The sequence below is a fragment of the Egretta garzetta genome, unplaced genomic scaffold, assembly GCF_000687185.1.
Source record: "Egretta garzetta isolate BGI_Z169 unplaced genomic scaffold, ASM68718v1 scaffold208, whole genome shotgun sequence".
NCBI classification, from domain to species: domain Eukaryota; kingdom Metazoa; phylum Chordata; class Aves; order Pelecaniformes; family Ardeidae; genus Egretta; species Egretta garzetta.
In genome coordinates, this window is record NW_009260403.1 from 1528001 (window position 1) to 1541945 (window position 13945).

Here is a 13945-nt window from a genome sequence, read left to right on the forward strand (position 1 = left end):
ACACACATTTAGACACTTGTATAGAAATATATCCATTTGAAGGAAAGTAGAAATTATAGCACAGGAAGAAAAAAAAAAAAATAAATCGACAATTACTGAATTAGTTTTAGGCACTTGAGCTGCATAGACTGTAGTAGGTGCCCATCAAATACATTTCACATTCACACACGCACACGTACGCCTAGTAACCTACTACGCAATGCACAGGAAAAGAGCGAGTAAGCCTCCCTGGCGGGGGGGGAAGTTAAAAATGAAGCTAGGTAGGTAGAGCCCTGTTCACATTTTCCAAGTTCTAGATATCCCACCCTTCCTCACAATTAAAAAGCTGGGTAATTTTCAGATCACAGAGGCAGCATATTGTAGAGCTGATTGACCAAGTTTATTGTTTGCTAAGCCCAAAGAAACATTTTAAGTAGTAATTACTGAAATACGAGTTACTGCTCTATTTTTTTTTGCTAGTAAAATGGCATTCTGCAGCATAAACTTCAATAACCATTTCTAAAGACCCCTCCCTTTTTCTGTATACTATCTTAAGAATAAATTTCATGAAGAACAAAGGCAAAGTAATCTAAGCTTTAGCTGAAAGCCAAGGCAACGCAACACCCAGAGGGTGAAAACACAAAAGCAATACAAATCAAGGTCACGACTCACGTTAAGACAATCACTGCCAAACAATAACCAAGCGAAGCTGAAAGCAGCATTGATGCAAAGTTAACTTGCTTTTCTATGGACAGAGTTGTGAGAAAAATGTGAATTGTCCTACAGGGAAAGGAAAAAAAAAAAAAAGCAAGCTGTAAAAAAGAAGCACACACAAAAAGGGTTTGTGGGTTCAAAAGTTTGTCTGCTCTTCTCCAGCTCTACTTGGTGACTGAATTTAAAAACATTCCTGACATTACACAAAGGCAAGGTGTGTAGGAAAGGACCGTCACAGCCACCATGAGGGTATGTGCTCCTATATTCTTCTAATGATCCCCTCATTAATCTCTGAGCACACACGCTTGTTCTCATGAAGAACCTTCCAGCAGACACACGTTCCCACGGAAGCTTCCACTGCAACGTCGGGATGACGCTACTCCGCTTCCGCCGCGCTTAAAGCACCATCACACCAATGACACCAGGCAACAACCTGGAGTCGTCACCTCTGTTTACAATGGGGTGACAAAGCATTTCCCAGCTACTACAGACAAAATCCATCGTCCTTAGAGACTGCAAATCCAGAATTGAAAACGAAGGGGTGTCTCTGATTCCTCAGCCCCAGTCAAGGACGCTACAGGCACGTGATGCGTCGGTAAGCATCGGCCACCACTGAATTCTGGCTACTGAAGAGCAAGTGTGCCTTCTAAAATGCTATGGGATGACAGAACACATAGAAAAGACAACTCATCCTTGCACGCAACGTGACGCACACCTTTTTTGTAGGCGGGTTGAGGCTGGATTGCTCACCACCCACCACACAGACAAGGATTTACTCTTTAGGGCACAAAAGACATTGTTTTAGCAGGCAGTCTTCACCCGTGCAGTTATTTCCAACCCCCTACTAGGGTCTGTTGCCACTTGTGAAACAAAGTTGAGGCGAACCACGCAGTATCTTAGAGGCCACAGAAAGTGGAAGTGTGGCCAGGATACTGAGAAGGAAAAAAGAGTAAACTTAAGTTTAATTATGTGTAAACGTGTCTGGCTGCAACATAAGCCATACCTGGGAAAAGCCACCATGCTTTCATTCTATGGACGTACCAAGTCATACAAATTTAAGCGAAGGAGTAAGCAGCACATTTCAGCAAGAAGCAGGTATCGGAATGCTTTCCATGATCTTTCTTTCATTAACAGGAACAACCCCTTTTCTTAAAAACAAACAAAAAACCAACACACACACCACCTGTGCAGATTCAGGCAAAAGTACGCAGTATTTAACAATACTAAAGCAAAACATTTTGATGGAAGGGAAGACATAAGACTCAAAAACCAAACACTTAGGTTTATAAGCAAGTCTGCTTTTTCTTTTTTAAGACTAGAAAACGTACAATTCCATTTCATATGCAAGTGTGCACAGAGCTCGTTTCTCGAAGATACTATCAGAAAAACTGATAAAAGTCTTTGCATTAAATTGTTATTTCTTCAAACATTTATACATTTTTGCAATACACCAGTTAAATACCAATATCTATGTGCATGCACTATAAATATATGCATGTACACATTAAAATGTTTAACAAAGACAGCAGATTCCCTAGCCAGTGAGCATCATAAAGAGATACCAAAAAGATATTAAAAAGTTAGATTCTTTACCTGCCTTTGTTAAATACAGACTTTTGAAATTGCCTCCCTTCTTTCCCCCACAAATTCACAACATGATCCCCAGAGAAGCAGGCAAATGGGAGGCAGGTGCGCTGACTAGATTATCCCATAACCACAGATGAGCACCTGAAAAAGTTCAAACTAAGCTTTTTCTTTAAAATGTCTTTCCCCTCCTTACCAGATGCACGCGCTAAGAAAGGGAAGGACATTTTGGACAAAGCTTTATTTCGTTTTGCTAGACTCCCAAACATGCAGCTCCAACATCAAAGCCTGTGATTAAGGCCTCATACCCTTTCACAATACTGACGACATTTCAAGCCATCTAACTGTCCTCCCACGGAAAAGCCTGCACCCTTTCAAAGGGCAATGCTGAACAACCCCCGTGCGGGACACGCGTCCCGTCAGGTACTACAGCAGGAAAAGATAATCACGTAGTGTTCTGACGCTTCTTTATAACTCACCTGGGGACCATGCGAGGGAGTTATATTTTCAAGAAGTACGGCCCTGGAACTTCTGTGGGAACATGATCGAGGGGTCACTTACAGCTTTTCAAGTAGTGTAATCTGGTTTGTTCCCCTTCCCCATCCCAGTTCCATCCGTTGCATATAGATATATATACATTTTATGCTCTCAAAGAGAAGTGTGCCTTCCTCTGAAAAACACTTAATAGAGAGTACGACTTGTTTTGTAAGATTCCAGTAGGACTTTTAAACATACTTTTGTGCCTCCTCTTTGGTTAAGAAAAAAAAAAAAAAGATGACATTTTTCCCTTTATGACAGCTAAAGGTACTTCTATTAGACTCGAATCGTAAATGAACAGTACTGCAGAAAAGGAAAAGCAGAACCATAGGACAGCATGACATGCACTTTTCAGAATCACCTAATCCAATGATGACTAGAAGAAAAAAAAAGAAAATCCGTTTCATTTTAAGCTCTTTGGCAAATTTTTACTGTTTGTCGACACTGTAATTTGAAGCTCAATCCATACGCCCCCATCCATTACGGCATCCTCCCTAACTGAAAAATCATGTGAGAAACAAGCAGTGGTCTTAAGAGAGAGTTTGCTTTATGAAGTTGTGGTAAGCCAACTGCCTGATGGACGCTACAGCCATACAGACAACAAAGGAAAAGAAGTTGTGACGTGTTGGCGATGTCAAATATTAGTACTACGGTCAACATACTGATTCCGCTTTACACACTGGTCTGAACAGATTGCAATTAACCTAAAATTGAGGTATAAATATACACAAATATGTACAGTACACATACAGGAAAATATTTTTGCGTTTGTAACATCGGTAACCTTAAAAATACTGGAAAGTTGGTATCTACGCCACTGATTTGTTTGCTAATTTACTGGAATAATGAAGCCAACATCTTCAACTAGAGAGGACTACAATGAAAGAATAAAACGCAAAATTAAAAGCTCCTTCCTCTCACTTCATCTTCACCACACTCAACACTGGACTGTTTTAAGTGGCTGTATCTTGAAAAGAAGGTTGATCACAGCTTTTAAACGCATCCTCAGAGGAAAACAAACAGGAAGCCAAACTGGAGCCATCGACTGCATCTTCCTTTTTGCTGAATGGTCTTAATTTATATACACGTATGTGTGTGTGCATCTACGTAGAAAATAAAGTTGAAATCAGTTCAGTATAAATACATCTAACCCATTAATTCTGCCACTGTGAAGGTAATCATGGGTACAGCTCTTTTTAAGCAATGTCTGTGCAAAGAGGTCATTAAAAATCATCTGATCTTAAGTCTTGACATCATCCATTCGAGTCCTTGGCACAGTCTGTAAACGAAACAGACAATTTTTAAGGAATGCATGCACTTCTCAGGATAACTTAAAGATAATTCCATGGCACCAGTTTAAATTTTTCCTAAGAACCCTGTAATTCTGACTGAAGGAATCACTTCCAGAAACAATTCGCTCTGAGCACAGTATTTCCTAGATCTTATTATGCAATCTACGGGTGAGAGACTTCAGATCCCAGCACTTCAAGACGTACACTGAAGTTATCTCTAATTACAATTATTCTTAATAAACCAGAACAGATTTTAGGTTGTTCCCACCCCTGCCCTTATTAGGCCCAAATCACATAGTTTTACCACTGTGAGACGAGCCTGTAGATTTGATGTGAAAGTTGGTTTTCAGATCACACCGATCCCAAGTCAGTATGTTCTGAGCCCAAAACTCTTTAAGTGCAAGATTATTATTGACAGGGGAGGAATGTGTGTTAAAACCAAACACCACAATAAAAATAACAAAATAATTCAAGATTCCCCTCCTACAGACAAGAATAACTCTTACCCCTCTCCAGTTAGAGCACAGCACGCCTGAATGTGCCACTGGTGATCCTTAATTGAAGTCAGTTTCAGAAACTGAGATATTTCAGCTACCGTCATACACTCTTTAACATCTTGTTTGTTAGCAAAGATCAGCAAACCTGCTTTTTTTAAGTCCTAGGGAGAAAGAAAAAAAGGTGATTACAAATCAGCCCTCAGAGGCAAAAGGTGTGATACCAAAGTAGGAATCTTATGCCCTAGGAAAAAAAAATCCCCAAACACCACCTAATCTATGAAATGCTGCAAGCTGATCGACACGTAACTTCAGAAAATCCTTTGATCCAGCAATCCAAACATCCAATTTTTGCCTAGTTTGATCTGTTAATCCACATACGATACGTTGTTGCGCTCCGTGAGGATCAGAGGCACCCTGTCTGTCTCTCTGCAGTTGCAATAACGCCACACACCTCCAGCAGTCAAGGCCTCCCATTTAACCCTGACCTTGCAGGTCAGTCCTGCCTGGGTATCCAAACCAACTACTGCATTCTCCTGAGCCTTGCTTTTATATATACGCACCACACTTTTATGTATTACCACGCTGCTAAGATTGATTTCAGTACCAAATCAGCAGACAGCGCAGCAGTTCTTATGTGGGGCAACAGCGGGTTATACCACCAGAACTTTTTAAGCACTGGTAAAACCTCGCCAAGCCTGACTGCAACACGCACTGGCAGCGTGTGTGCTGGCACCCAGCCTGGCACCGCAGCTCACCAGAGCCAGAAGTAGGCTCTGCCTGCGCAGCAGCCCTCTGCGAGGGAAATCCCACCCATTAAGAAGTCTTAAGACTGCCACTGACAGCGTAAAGCAAGCTGCAGTAATGTTTTATTTAGAGGATACACAAAATTTGTAGCAAATCATCACTTAACGCTACTTTAGAATCAAAGGATGGACATCTACACGAACAAGCAAATTGCAATAAACTTCTTTAAGACCCACGCAATGTTTAAAACATCAGTACTAATGATTTAGAGAACAGCAACTCTAGGGGCAAGCTTATTTTATCTCAAGCTGCTTGGAATTACACTAGTACAGGCACCTATTATTGAAAATCTGTCCCTCTGATGGCAAAAAGGTCTTCCCAGGAAGCCAAGACAGCTAATTCACTTAAATGCCTATTAGGCACACTAAGTTTTACAAGCAGTAAAATTCATTCCCAAACGATCTACTGGTCCAGAAAATAGTTGGAACTGACCCGGGCAACTCGATTTTGCCTTAACAGAAATTCAACTGAACTGGTTAGCAGAAATAAAAGATTTCCAAGGACCACGAGGAACAGCTATTCTAAATAAATATTTGACTTCCATTTCAGCTTATATGTATTGTTGCTCTCTTCAAACGTCACAACACCTGGAGAGTGAGCAGAATAGACTGAAAACATCCTGTTGTAAAACAATGGGCACATTTACTGTTAGATGGGCGCTCTCGGAGCACAGAAATAGTCTCCCAACATGAAGCAAGGGCTTTCACGCTGCTTGGAGTTCTAGACTTCCCTCATTTCAAATTCAGTTCGTTGAGAACTTCTGCATCTTCCTTTATGGATTATGAAACAGAAGATGCAGATTTGGTTTAGCGACTGCAACAGACTGACGAGTACATCTCTGAAATTCTAATTACGACAGCAGCCAGACCCCACGGCAATGGTCTCCCCATGCCACATTTAACACTCCACCACGACCAAGAAAGCCAGACCTACTTTATTAGAATTTATTTTATGAGAGTAAGTAAAATTTTAATTTAAATATCAAAAATTAGAAATTCAAGACACTAGGCAAAGCACTTATTTTTTCTCAAATGCTTTAGATTACCATGATCACTCAAAGGAAATACATAGGCAGTCTTCGCCCTTCCTGCAGTCATCTACTAAACAGTGCCTATAGTTTAAATATAGGTGTAATATTTTGGGATATAATGCCACCAATTTTATGCACATCTTTGTATTCTGACACTTAAATTTGGAAGCTCAGTGTCATCTCATACAAACTGATGCAGTTTGCATTAAACTCATCTTAGGAGTCCCAGCAGTAGTCAAGCTTATATAAATACATCTTCAGTAAAAATTGGGGCTCCGGTCCTGCTGCCCTGCATGGACAGATCAAAGTCTTTGGGACATTCAGGTCAAGCAATAGGTGCTCCTTGGCTTACACGTCAGGCCGGTATTTCTGAATCAGACCCAGATTTAGACCTGACACAGGGCTCAATTTTAAAGAGGGTCTTTACAAGTTAGCAAATTTGACTCTGGTTCTGTAACTCCAAGTACAAAGAGAATGACGGCTACGACAGTCATAAGCAATCAGTTCCTTCAGTTTTACAGCTGGTTGCTGTAAGATGTATTACTAAGGCTGTATCTGTTTCACTGTGCAAACAGAAAACACAGATCAACCATGACGCGATCAAAAATATTAATTAAGTTGTTGGAGGAAACAATGTTTTTTTAAAACTATCTCATTCAGCTATTAACACAGACAGGAGTATAAACCCACAAAAGTAATTTATAGGTCCTAACTTCTGTTTCACTGAAGGGCTCAGAAGTTGAAAAGCTACCTTTGTGGGAGTTCTCTTCAGTAATTTGGTATTAATTTACAGCTTTATTGCGAGCTTCACAAAAGACAGAGCCTCTAGCGGGAACAAGACAGCTCCGATGCGGTACTGCCCGCAGCTGGGACAACATTAGCATTTGCTTTGGGCTTCACTGGAGAGGCCTCTCTCCATTCCGGTCCATCTCCAACTAGCAGGACCAAGCAAGAACTTTCACAAACAGCATGCGAATCTGCTTCCCTTGACATGTATCATCCAGACCTTACTGACAATAAATATTAAAACAAAGAAAACGTAGGGTCTACTCACCTCATGTGCTAACATTTTATACAGTTCTTCTTTAGTCACGGAAATTCTCTCTCTGTCTGTGCTGTCCACAACGACTATCACAAACTTTAAGAAGTGAAAAAGTGTTAGTCAGAGAGCAAACCCCATCCTTCTGGCTGCTCACTTGTCAGCAGAACAGCGTACTGTTCCCATCACGTTACCCAGACAGTCAGCTGCATTATCAGAGAGCATCCTATTCCAGGTACACTCCTCCCAGCCAGAGCACGATTACCCGCAGCAGTGGTATGGTTTGCAACTTATGCCTTGGTTTGCATACAAAAGTAGCTCTGACACATCTTCTGACTTCCCATTTCAAGCGAAAAATTTACATTGAAAGCAAGTGTTTCTCTGTAACCCCAGATCTGTTTTTGTTCTTTGCTTAGCATAACTGAGGTAGCACACAGATCCCTCCAATAATTTGTTGCAGCCTTAAAAAGGTGAACTGTATCAGCTTTCTTCCTCTATTTCAAATAGCATGCAAATAGATATTTGCAAGGGGTTTAAAAAACCCGTAAGTGCCATACTTCAAGAGCCCACATGCAGATACACATCATAGCATCTTATAGGGAAGCAGAGGAGAACAAAGTTAATTATAAAAAAATATCTTTTTTTAAAAGCCACAGTTGATAACACATGGGAAACCTTGACTTAAATCATTATTTTAATCAAGTTCAGTATATGTGCTGCAACTTCATGGCTAAAGAGTTCTTAAAATTCTTGGGGGTCCTTAAGTAAACTCATCATGGGAGCTTGCAAGGTAGAGCTCCCACAGTCTGGGAAGAAAACTTTTGGAATTTCAGTCTTGCTGCTGAGGGGTTACACAGGTTTTAGAGTACCTGATACAGAGATAGAGCAGTCACGGTCCACAAGAGGGGACCTGTAAACACAGGGATCTGCAATACCAAGACAAACTGAGCACCTGCCCTGAGGCCGCAGATCCCTAGAAAGAGAATCCTTCCAAACAAGCTGTTTTTAATTGCAGCTCCGTATTATGCATCTTATGCAAGACACATAAAAGCAAGTCGTACAACAGCTCGCTAAGGAGGAGACTTCAAAAATCAAACCAGGAGTACCCTGCAGTAGCTACGGTAACATTCAAAGCAGAGTTAAGGCCGCCCTCTGGAAGTGTGTCTGGGACAGATCCCGGGTACGCTGCGTTCCCCCCCTGGGGGACAGATCCCGGGTACGCTGCGTTCCCCCCCTGGGGGACAGAGCCCGGGTACGCTGCGTTCCCTCCACCAGCAATAACTACACTAAGTTTTCCAGCGAGGCGTTCATTCTCACCTCGGTGTTTGTATAGTAGGTGTTCCACGAAGACCGAAGAGACTCCTGCCCTCCGATATCCCACATCAGAAAGCGCGTGTTGTTAACCACTATCTCTTCCACGTTACTCCCTATGGTGGGTGAGGTATGCACCACTTCGTTCATGGAGCTGCAGAGGGAAGAGAGCAACTCTGTGAGAAACTGCAAAAACTGCATTATCGAGCATCTTAGGACTCCAAATTGACCTACTTCTACAAAAACCAAACTTGGTTATTCCGAGGTAGAAGCCTTAGTGGGGGAATTTTAGCAAACGCTCCTTATGCGGCAATAGAGACAAGGTTTGACAGTGGATGGTGAATAAAAATAACAGGAAATAAAAATGGCAATAAAAAAAGGACTCCGTGAACTATATAATAATCGAATTACAAAGCTGAGAGCGCATTCATGAAAAAAACTGTATTTAATTAATTAAATCATAAAGCTGAGACAATATTTGTTTCAGACGCTGTTTTAAGCAGTCAGCTTTTCTTTTTCCAGGCTGATTTTGGCACGCATGGGAGAGAACAGTTGTTTTGCTTCAAGAATGTGGTTAAGCCACAAGATTTCCAAGGTTTCAGAAAAACAACAACTCATCACCCAGCTCCGCAAAGCATACCACATCTCACTCTTGTTCCCATATAGGCCCCCGAGAACGTACTTTCTTCACAATTCAGTTACTTTACATCCAAACTTTCTTCTCTCCCCCTTCAGCATAGTCCAATAAAGCTACTTTTTGGAGACAAACGCAGACATTAAATGTTTCAAAAATACTGAGATACTTTAGAGTGCAACTTTGTCATTAAGACAACCATTTTCACATCAATAGCGATAACCAAATGCGTACTCTGGATACTCCTAAAGATCAAATTTTTTAAACTCTACTGTATGGGATATGCAAAAAAAATTAGAAGTAGCTCCAAGGAAAACATCAACCATTTTCAAATTAGTTTTCTTCTGATAATCTTGATACATTTTTTCATTTTACACGAACATTTTCTGAAGCCTTAGCAGAGATTTTGGTTACAATGACAGCGATTTGAGACTTGTAACAGTGCTGGAATATTCCTTGAAGAGGATACAGAGAACCGAGGAGGTAAAAGGATGGTCTGCTGGTATGAAAAGGAATCCCAGTTACCCAGTGTCTCAGCAGGATGGTCTGCTGGTATGAAAAGGAATCCCAGTTACCCAGTGTCTCAGCAGCACGTAACAAGAAACCTGCTCACCATACACATTTGAAGGCAACTATATAAAGGAATGAAGAAGAAGAATCATAAAGTCAAGTTATGGATAACAATGATGTAAGAAGATTCCCATGGCTGATTTAATATTTAAAAAACAGGTTTTAGCAGAGTTCTTTTAATGCTTGGAAGAGACTGATCATGAATCCCCTTTCCTTGGCTGAACCTGCAGCCTTTCACATTCAGGCTGTTGGCATCTCGCAGTTTGCAATACGATAGGTGGATTTTTCCCTCCTCCCCACCAAAATGAGGTGAGGGTGAAGCTTAATGGCATTTCTAGACACCTGATCACAAAATCCTACTGCTACCTGAGGGGAGGGAGGAGATCCGAGTACGAGAACGGGAAGAAACGCAGTGTCTGTGGAGCTGCCACGACCTGTCAGAAGAATCACCACCCTGACGCCTGCCATGACCCTCCATGACATCAAAGTAACGGCCAGTGCAAGCACCAATACTAGCTATCCTGACAGTTATCTCTGCACATCTCTTACGAAAAGAGATGTTAAACGTCTCTTAACAGAGATTAAATATACTCGTTCACGCTCGGAATGCTTATCTGCCACAAAGAAATGGTAAGAGAAGAAAATGGGGTATGCACAGATGGGAGGTAGGGTTTAAGGAGGAGTCAGGCAGGAGGAACAGAGGACAGCACTCGCACAGAGCTCTGTCAAAGCGGCAAACAGGGGAAGGGGAATATGAGGAGAGAAGGGGAAGTCCTGTGGAGCTAAAATGAGTATAAAGGAAAAGGAGGCATATAGGGATCCACTGTACAAAAGGGGAAAAAAACCCCAACCCACTGAGACTGCAGAAACAAGAAGATGAGAAGAATAATCATGAGACATTTGTGGAGGAAGTGGAAAGACACAGGCAGCATTAAAATGCACTGAGGACGGCCCTCAGCTGCAGCAGTTAACTAGTCTTAAAAAATATTCTTCATTCTACTTTTTAAAATCTCTCATTCCCAATTTAAATAGCCACAACCACCTTCATCTTTTCACTTCCTCTGCAGAGCGCGCTAGGGCATAAGTGACTGGAAACGCTGCATGGAAATGCTTCACATTTCAGAAAGGCAAAAGCAGATCATAATTTTACAAAATCCAAACATTTTAAGAAAGCATATTTTAAGTGCACGATTGGATGGGTACAGCCATATCGCTTAACAGGAGTTATTTTTTTGTACCGACTCAGGAACAATCCCTAACACCAGACTACTTTGTGTGGGAAATCGCAGATCTGTTTCTATTAGAAACAGACCTTGAGTCGCCTGTCCCACCTAGGAGCTTTTGAGTCTGTGGACAAATTTGTACCCTTTTATCAAAATGCAGCTGAGGACCAGAGATACAAAGCTCATACGAGCTTCATGTAAACCAGCGGCAAGGTTAATGCAAGACAAACAGCAGTCAGTGCCGGGATGAAAGGCAGAAGCTGCACGACAGCATGGGCTGCCAGCCGGCCGCAGAGCTGGGCTGCCCTGGGTTCAGCCAGTGCTCTGCCTTCCTCTTTCACCCCGTACCACAAACGACATGAAACTACATCTTGGTACGCAGGACACAAATCACGGCAAGGAGACGTCAGGCTTCCCTGCTTTGCCACTCGCAGAACAATTTGTTTAGTATTTACATGCTGCGGCATGGATCAGTTTAGCAGCGTTGTCCTGTGGCTAACCCTCAACATAATCATATTTTACGGAGCTGGCAAACAGCCTGCATGGTGACACCAAAGGCAGTTGTGATTAAGTGGTAATAGCAATGTAATCTGATAAATAAAAGCTCTGAACAAAACCTTATTTATATACCAGGCAAAATTCAGACCTTTCCAAACTCTAAACACGCTTTGACCCACTGCCACCTATACTGTTCAGCAATTCTTCAGTGTAAAGCTCCCAAAGTAAGAACAGGGAAAGCAGCGACAACACTTCAGAGTAATATATACAACACACATCTTGACATACGTGAAACGTCATCTGCAGTTCATACTTACAATTGATAGAGAATGGTCGTTTTTCCTGCATTATCCAGACCAACAATGATGACTTTGTGCTCTGCAATGAAAATATCACTCGTAAATCACAGTTAACTTTGCTATCACAATAACAACTGCGTTATGAAACAAGGTTAGTGTTGCATTTTTGACTGATTTCCTAAGCAAACCCTGCCAAAATTCAGGTGCTGCGTTTTCATGGGCTATGCCCAAAAGTTGGTTTGTCTGTGGTGTACAAGCCTGTGTACTGTTCTGAGCAGGTGAGTGAGTGAGTGTCGAGTTTTCCCCACCTGCATATCTACAGGAACAATTTCTGAGATTACATGCAGATTTTTTCCTTCTCTGAACTGCCAGAGCAATCTCACACTGGAATCCTTTCCCAAGCTTCTACCGGTTTGTGCAGATTGTAACAGATTGTAACAGATTGTACTTTCTATTCTCCCCAACGACAGTAGCTCTCCAGAACGCATGCTTACACGTGTTAAATGTTCATTTCCAAGGCCATACATTTATTATGGCCTGCAACATCTTAATCTCTTTGCAAAGAGTTGTTAAAAGCCACAAAAACCCTGATTTGTGCTGTAAGCAGGGTGATCCACCTGCCTCCTGCAGTGTCCTCTTTTCCTTTCAGCAGGTTTGGAACCTGGAGAACAGATTTGCCTACGAATATTTTACAGTACGCGTTCACCCAATTTACTTTTAGATGAACCAACGAGTACGACACAAAACTACTCTGACACATATGCGAGCACATTTTGGAGCTCAACGCCAGAATCAATTATTGTTGCTATTTAGCACCTTCTTCCCTATACATCACAAAATTGAATTTGAATTCTACAGCTGGTGTTGCCAAGCATGTTCAAATTTATGATTTCCAGGATGAGTGAGTGCTGCCTTCTCTCAGCTCTATTACACAGCTTTTACTTGCAGAGATAACCTTGCCTTCAGTGGTACTATTCAGGCAAGCAAAAGCTTTGTGAGAAGGGGCTTTCTTCCCCCCCCTCCCCAGTGGTCCACAAGGGCAACAAAAAGCCATTATAAGTCTGCCCAAGCTTAAAAAAAATGTTAGCAAAGTACACTCGCATTGATTTAGCGCAGAGGAGAGAGGGAGGGGATAGGGGTCAGGTAAGTGGGGTTTGGTTTGGATTTTATCAATATTGTGTGGTTTTGCAGAGTTGTCTTACATACCATCAAATATAAAGTCCAGTTTTAATAACTTTGCATAACTGCACAATATTGTAAAAATATCTGCTTACCTGACCCCACATAACTAGGAACTTTTGTTTCTGGTGTGATGTTGCCAGCATAGTGGATGTTAGGAAATCAGCTGGAACAGAAGGTCTGAGGTGGGGCTGGATGCTACAAGACAAAAATATTTTGTTGGATTTGCACTAAGCGTTAACGGGCATGTAGCTGGGACATTCAACATGCATGTGGAAGCGTATTTAAGTTCACTCAAAATCGTGTTTAGAAGACCTTATAAACAGGGATCGGAGCATCAGTGTGTTTTATAGATAAAGCCACAACTCTCCCTTAAACCCTACTGACGTTATAACGTTAAACCTTAAACGTTACAAATCTGAAGTCATAAATAACATTTGCTCCACGGGCGAGCAATTTTGCCAGATACCGAGGCTGATCACTCAAGACCATTAATAAAGCATACTCTGCAGAGGAGAAGCCGAGACTACAGGCTGCAACGCAACACAGCTGCCTTCTTTCGGCACACGTTAAATAATTTAACATCCACCTTTCAGGAAACGAGCTTTCCACCGACTTAGAGGAGGTAAAATGGTGAAAACCCCCACAACTTTCCCGGCCCGCAGCTTCTCGTCCCGGGCCACCCCTCCCCGGCCGGGGCTGCGGGAACGCCGCCACCTCGCCCCGGTGGCCGAAGCTGGGCCGGTTTCCGAGGG

At 42.0% G+C, this 13945-nt stretch overlaps 1 protein-coding gene across 1 annotated transcript; it reads right to left on the reverse strand.

The window, feature by feature from the left end:
- Window positions 1-3344: 3344 nt before the first annotated feature.
- On the reverse strand, window positions 3345-13380 carry ARL5A (ADP ribosylation factor like GTPase 5A). Its single transcript, XM_009643432.2, has 6 exons — window positions 13286-13380; window positions 12030-12090; window positions 8794-8941; window positions 7492-7575; window positions 4613-4764; window positions 3345-4093 (listed from the first exon to the last, which is right to left on the reverse strand). The coding sequence occupies exons 3-6, from the start codon at window positions 8935-8937 to the stop codon at window positions 4045-4047; spliced, it is 429 nt and encodes a 142-aa protein (XP_009641727.1). The 5' UTR covers window positions 8938-8941; window positions 12030-12090; window positions 13286-13380; the 3' UTR covers window positions 3345-4044.
- Between the last annotated feature and the right edge of the window lie 565 nt (window positions 13381-13945).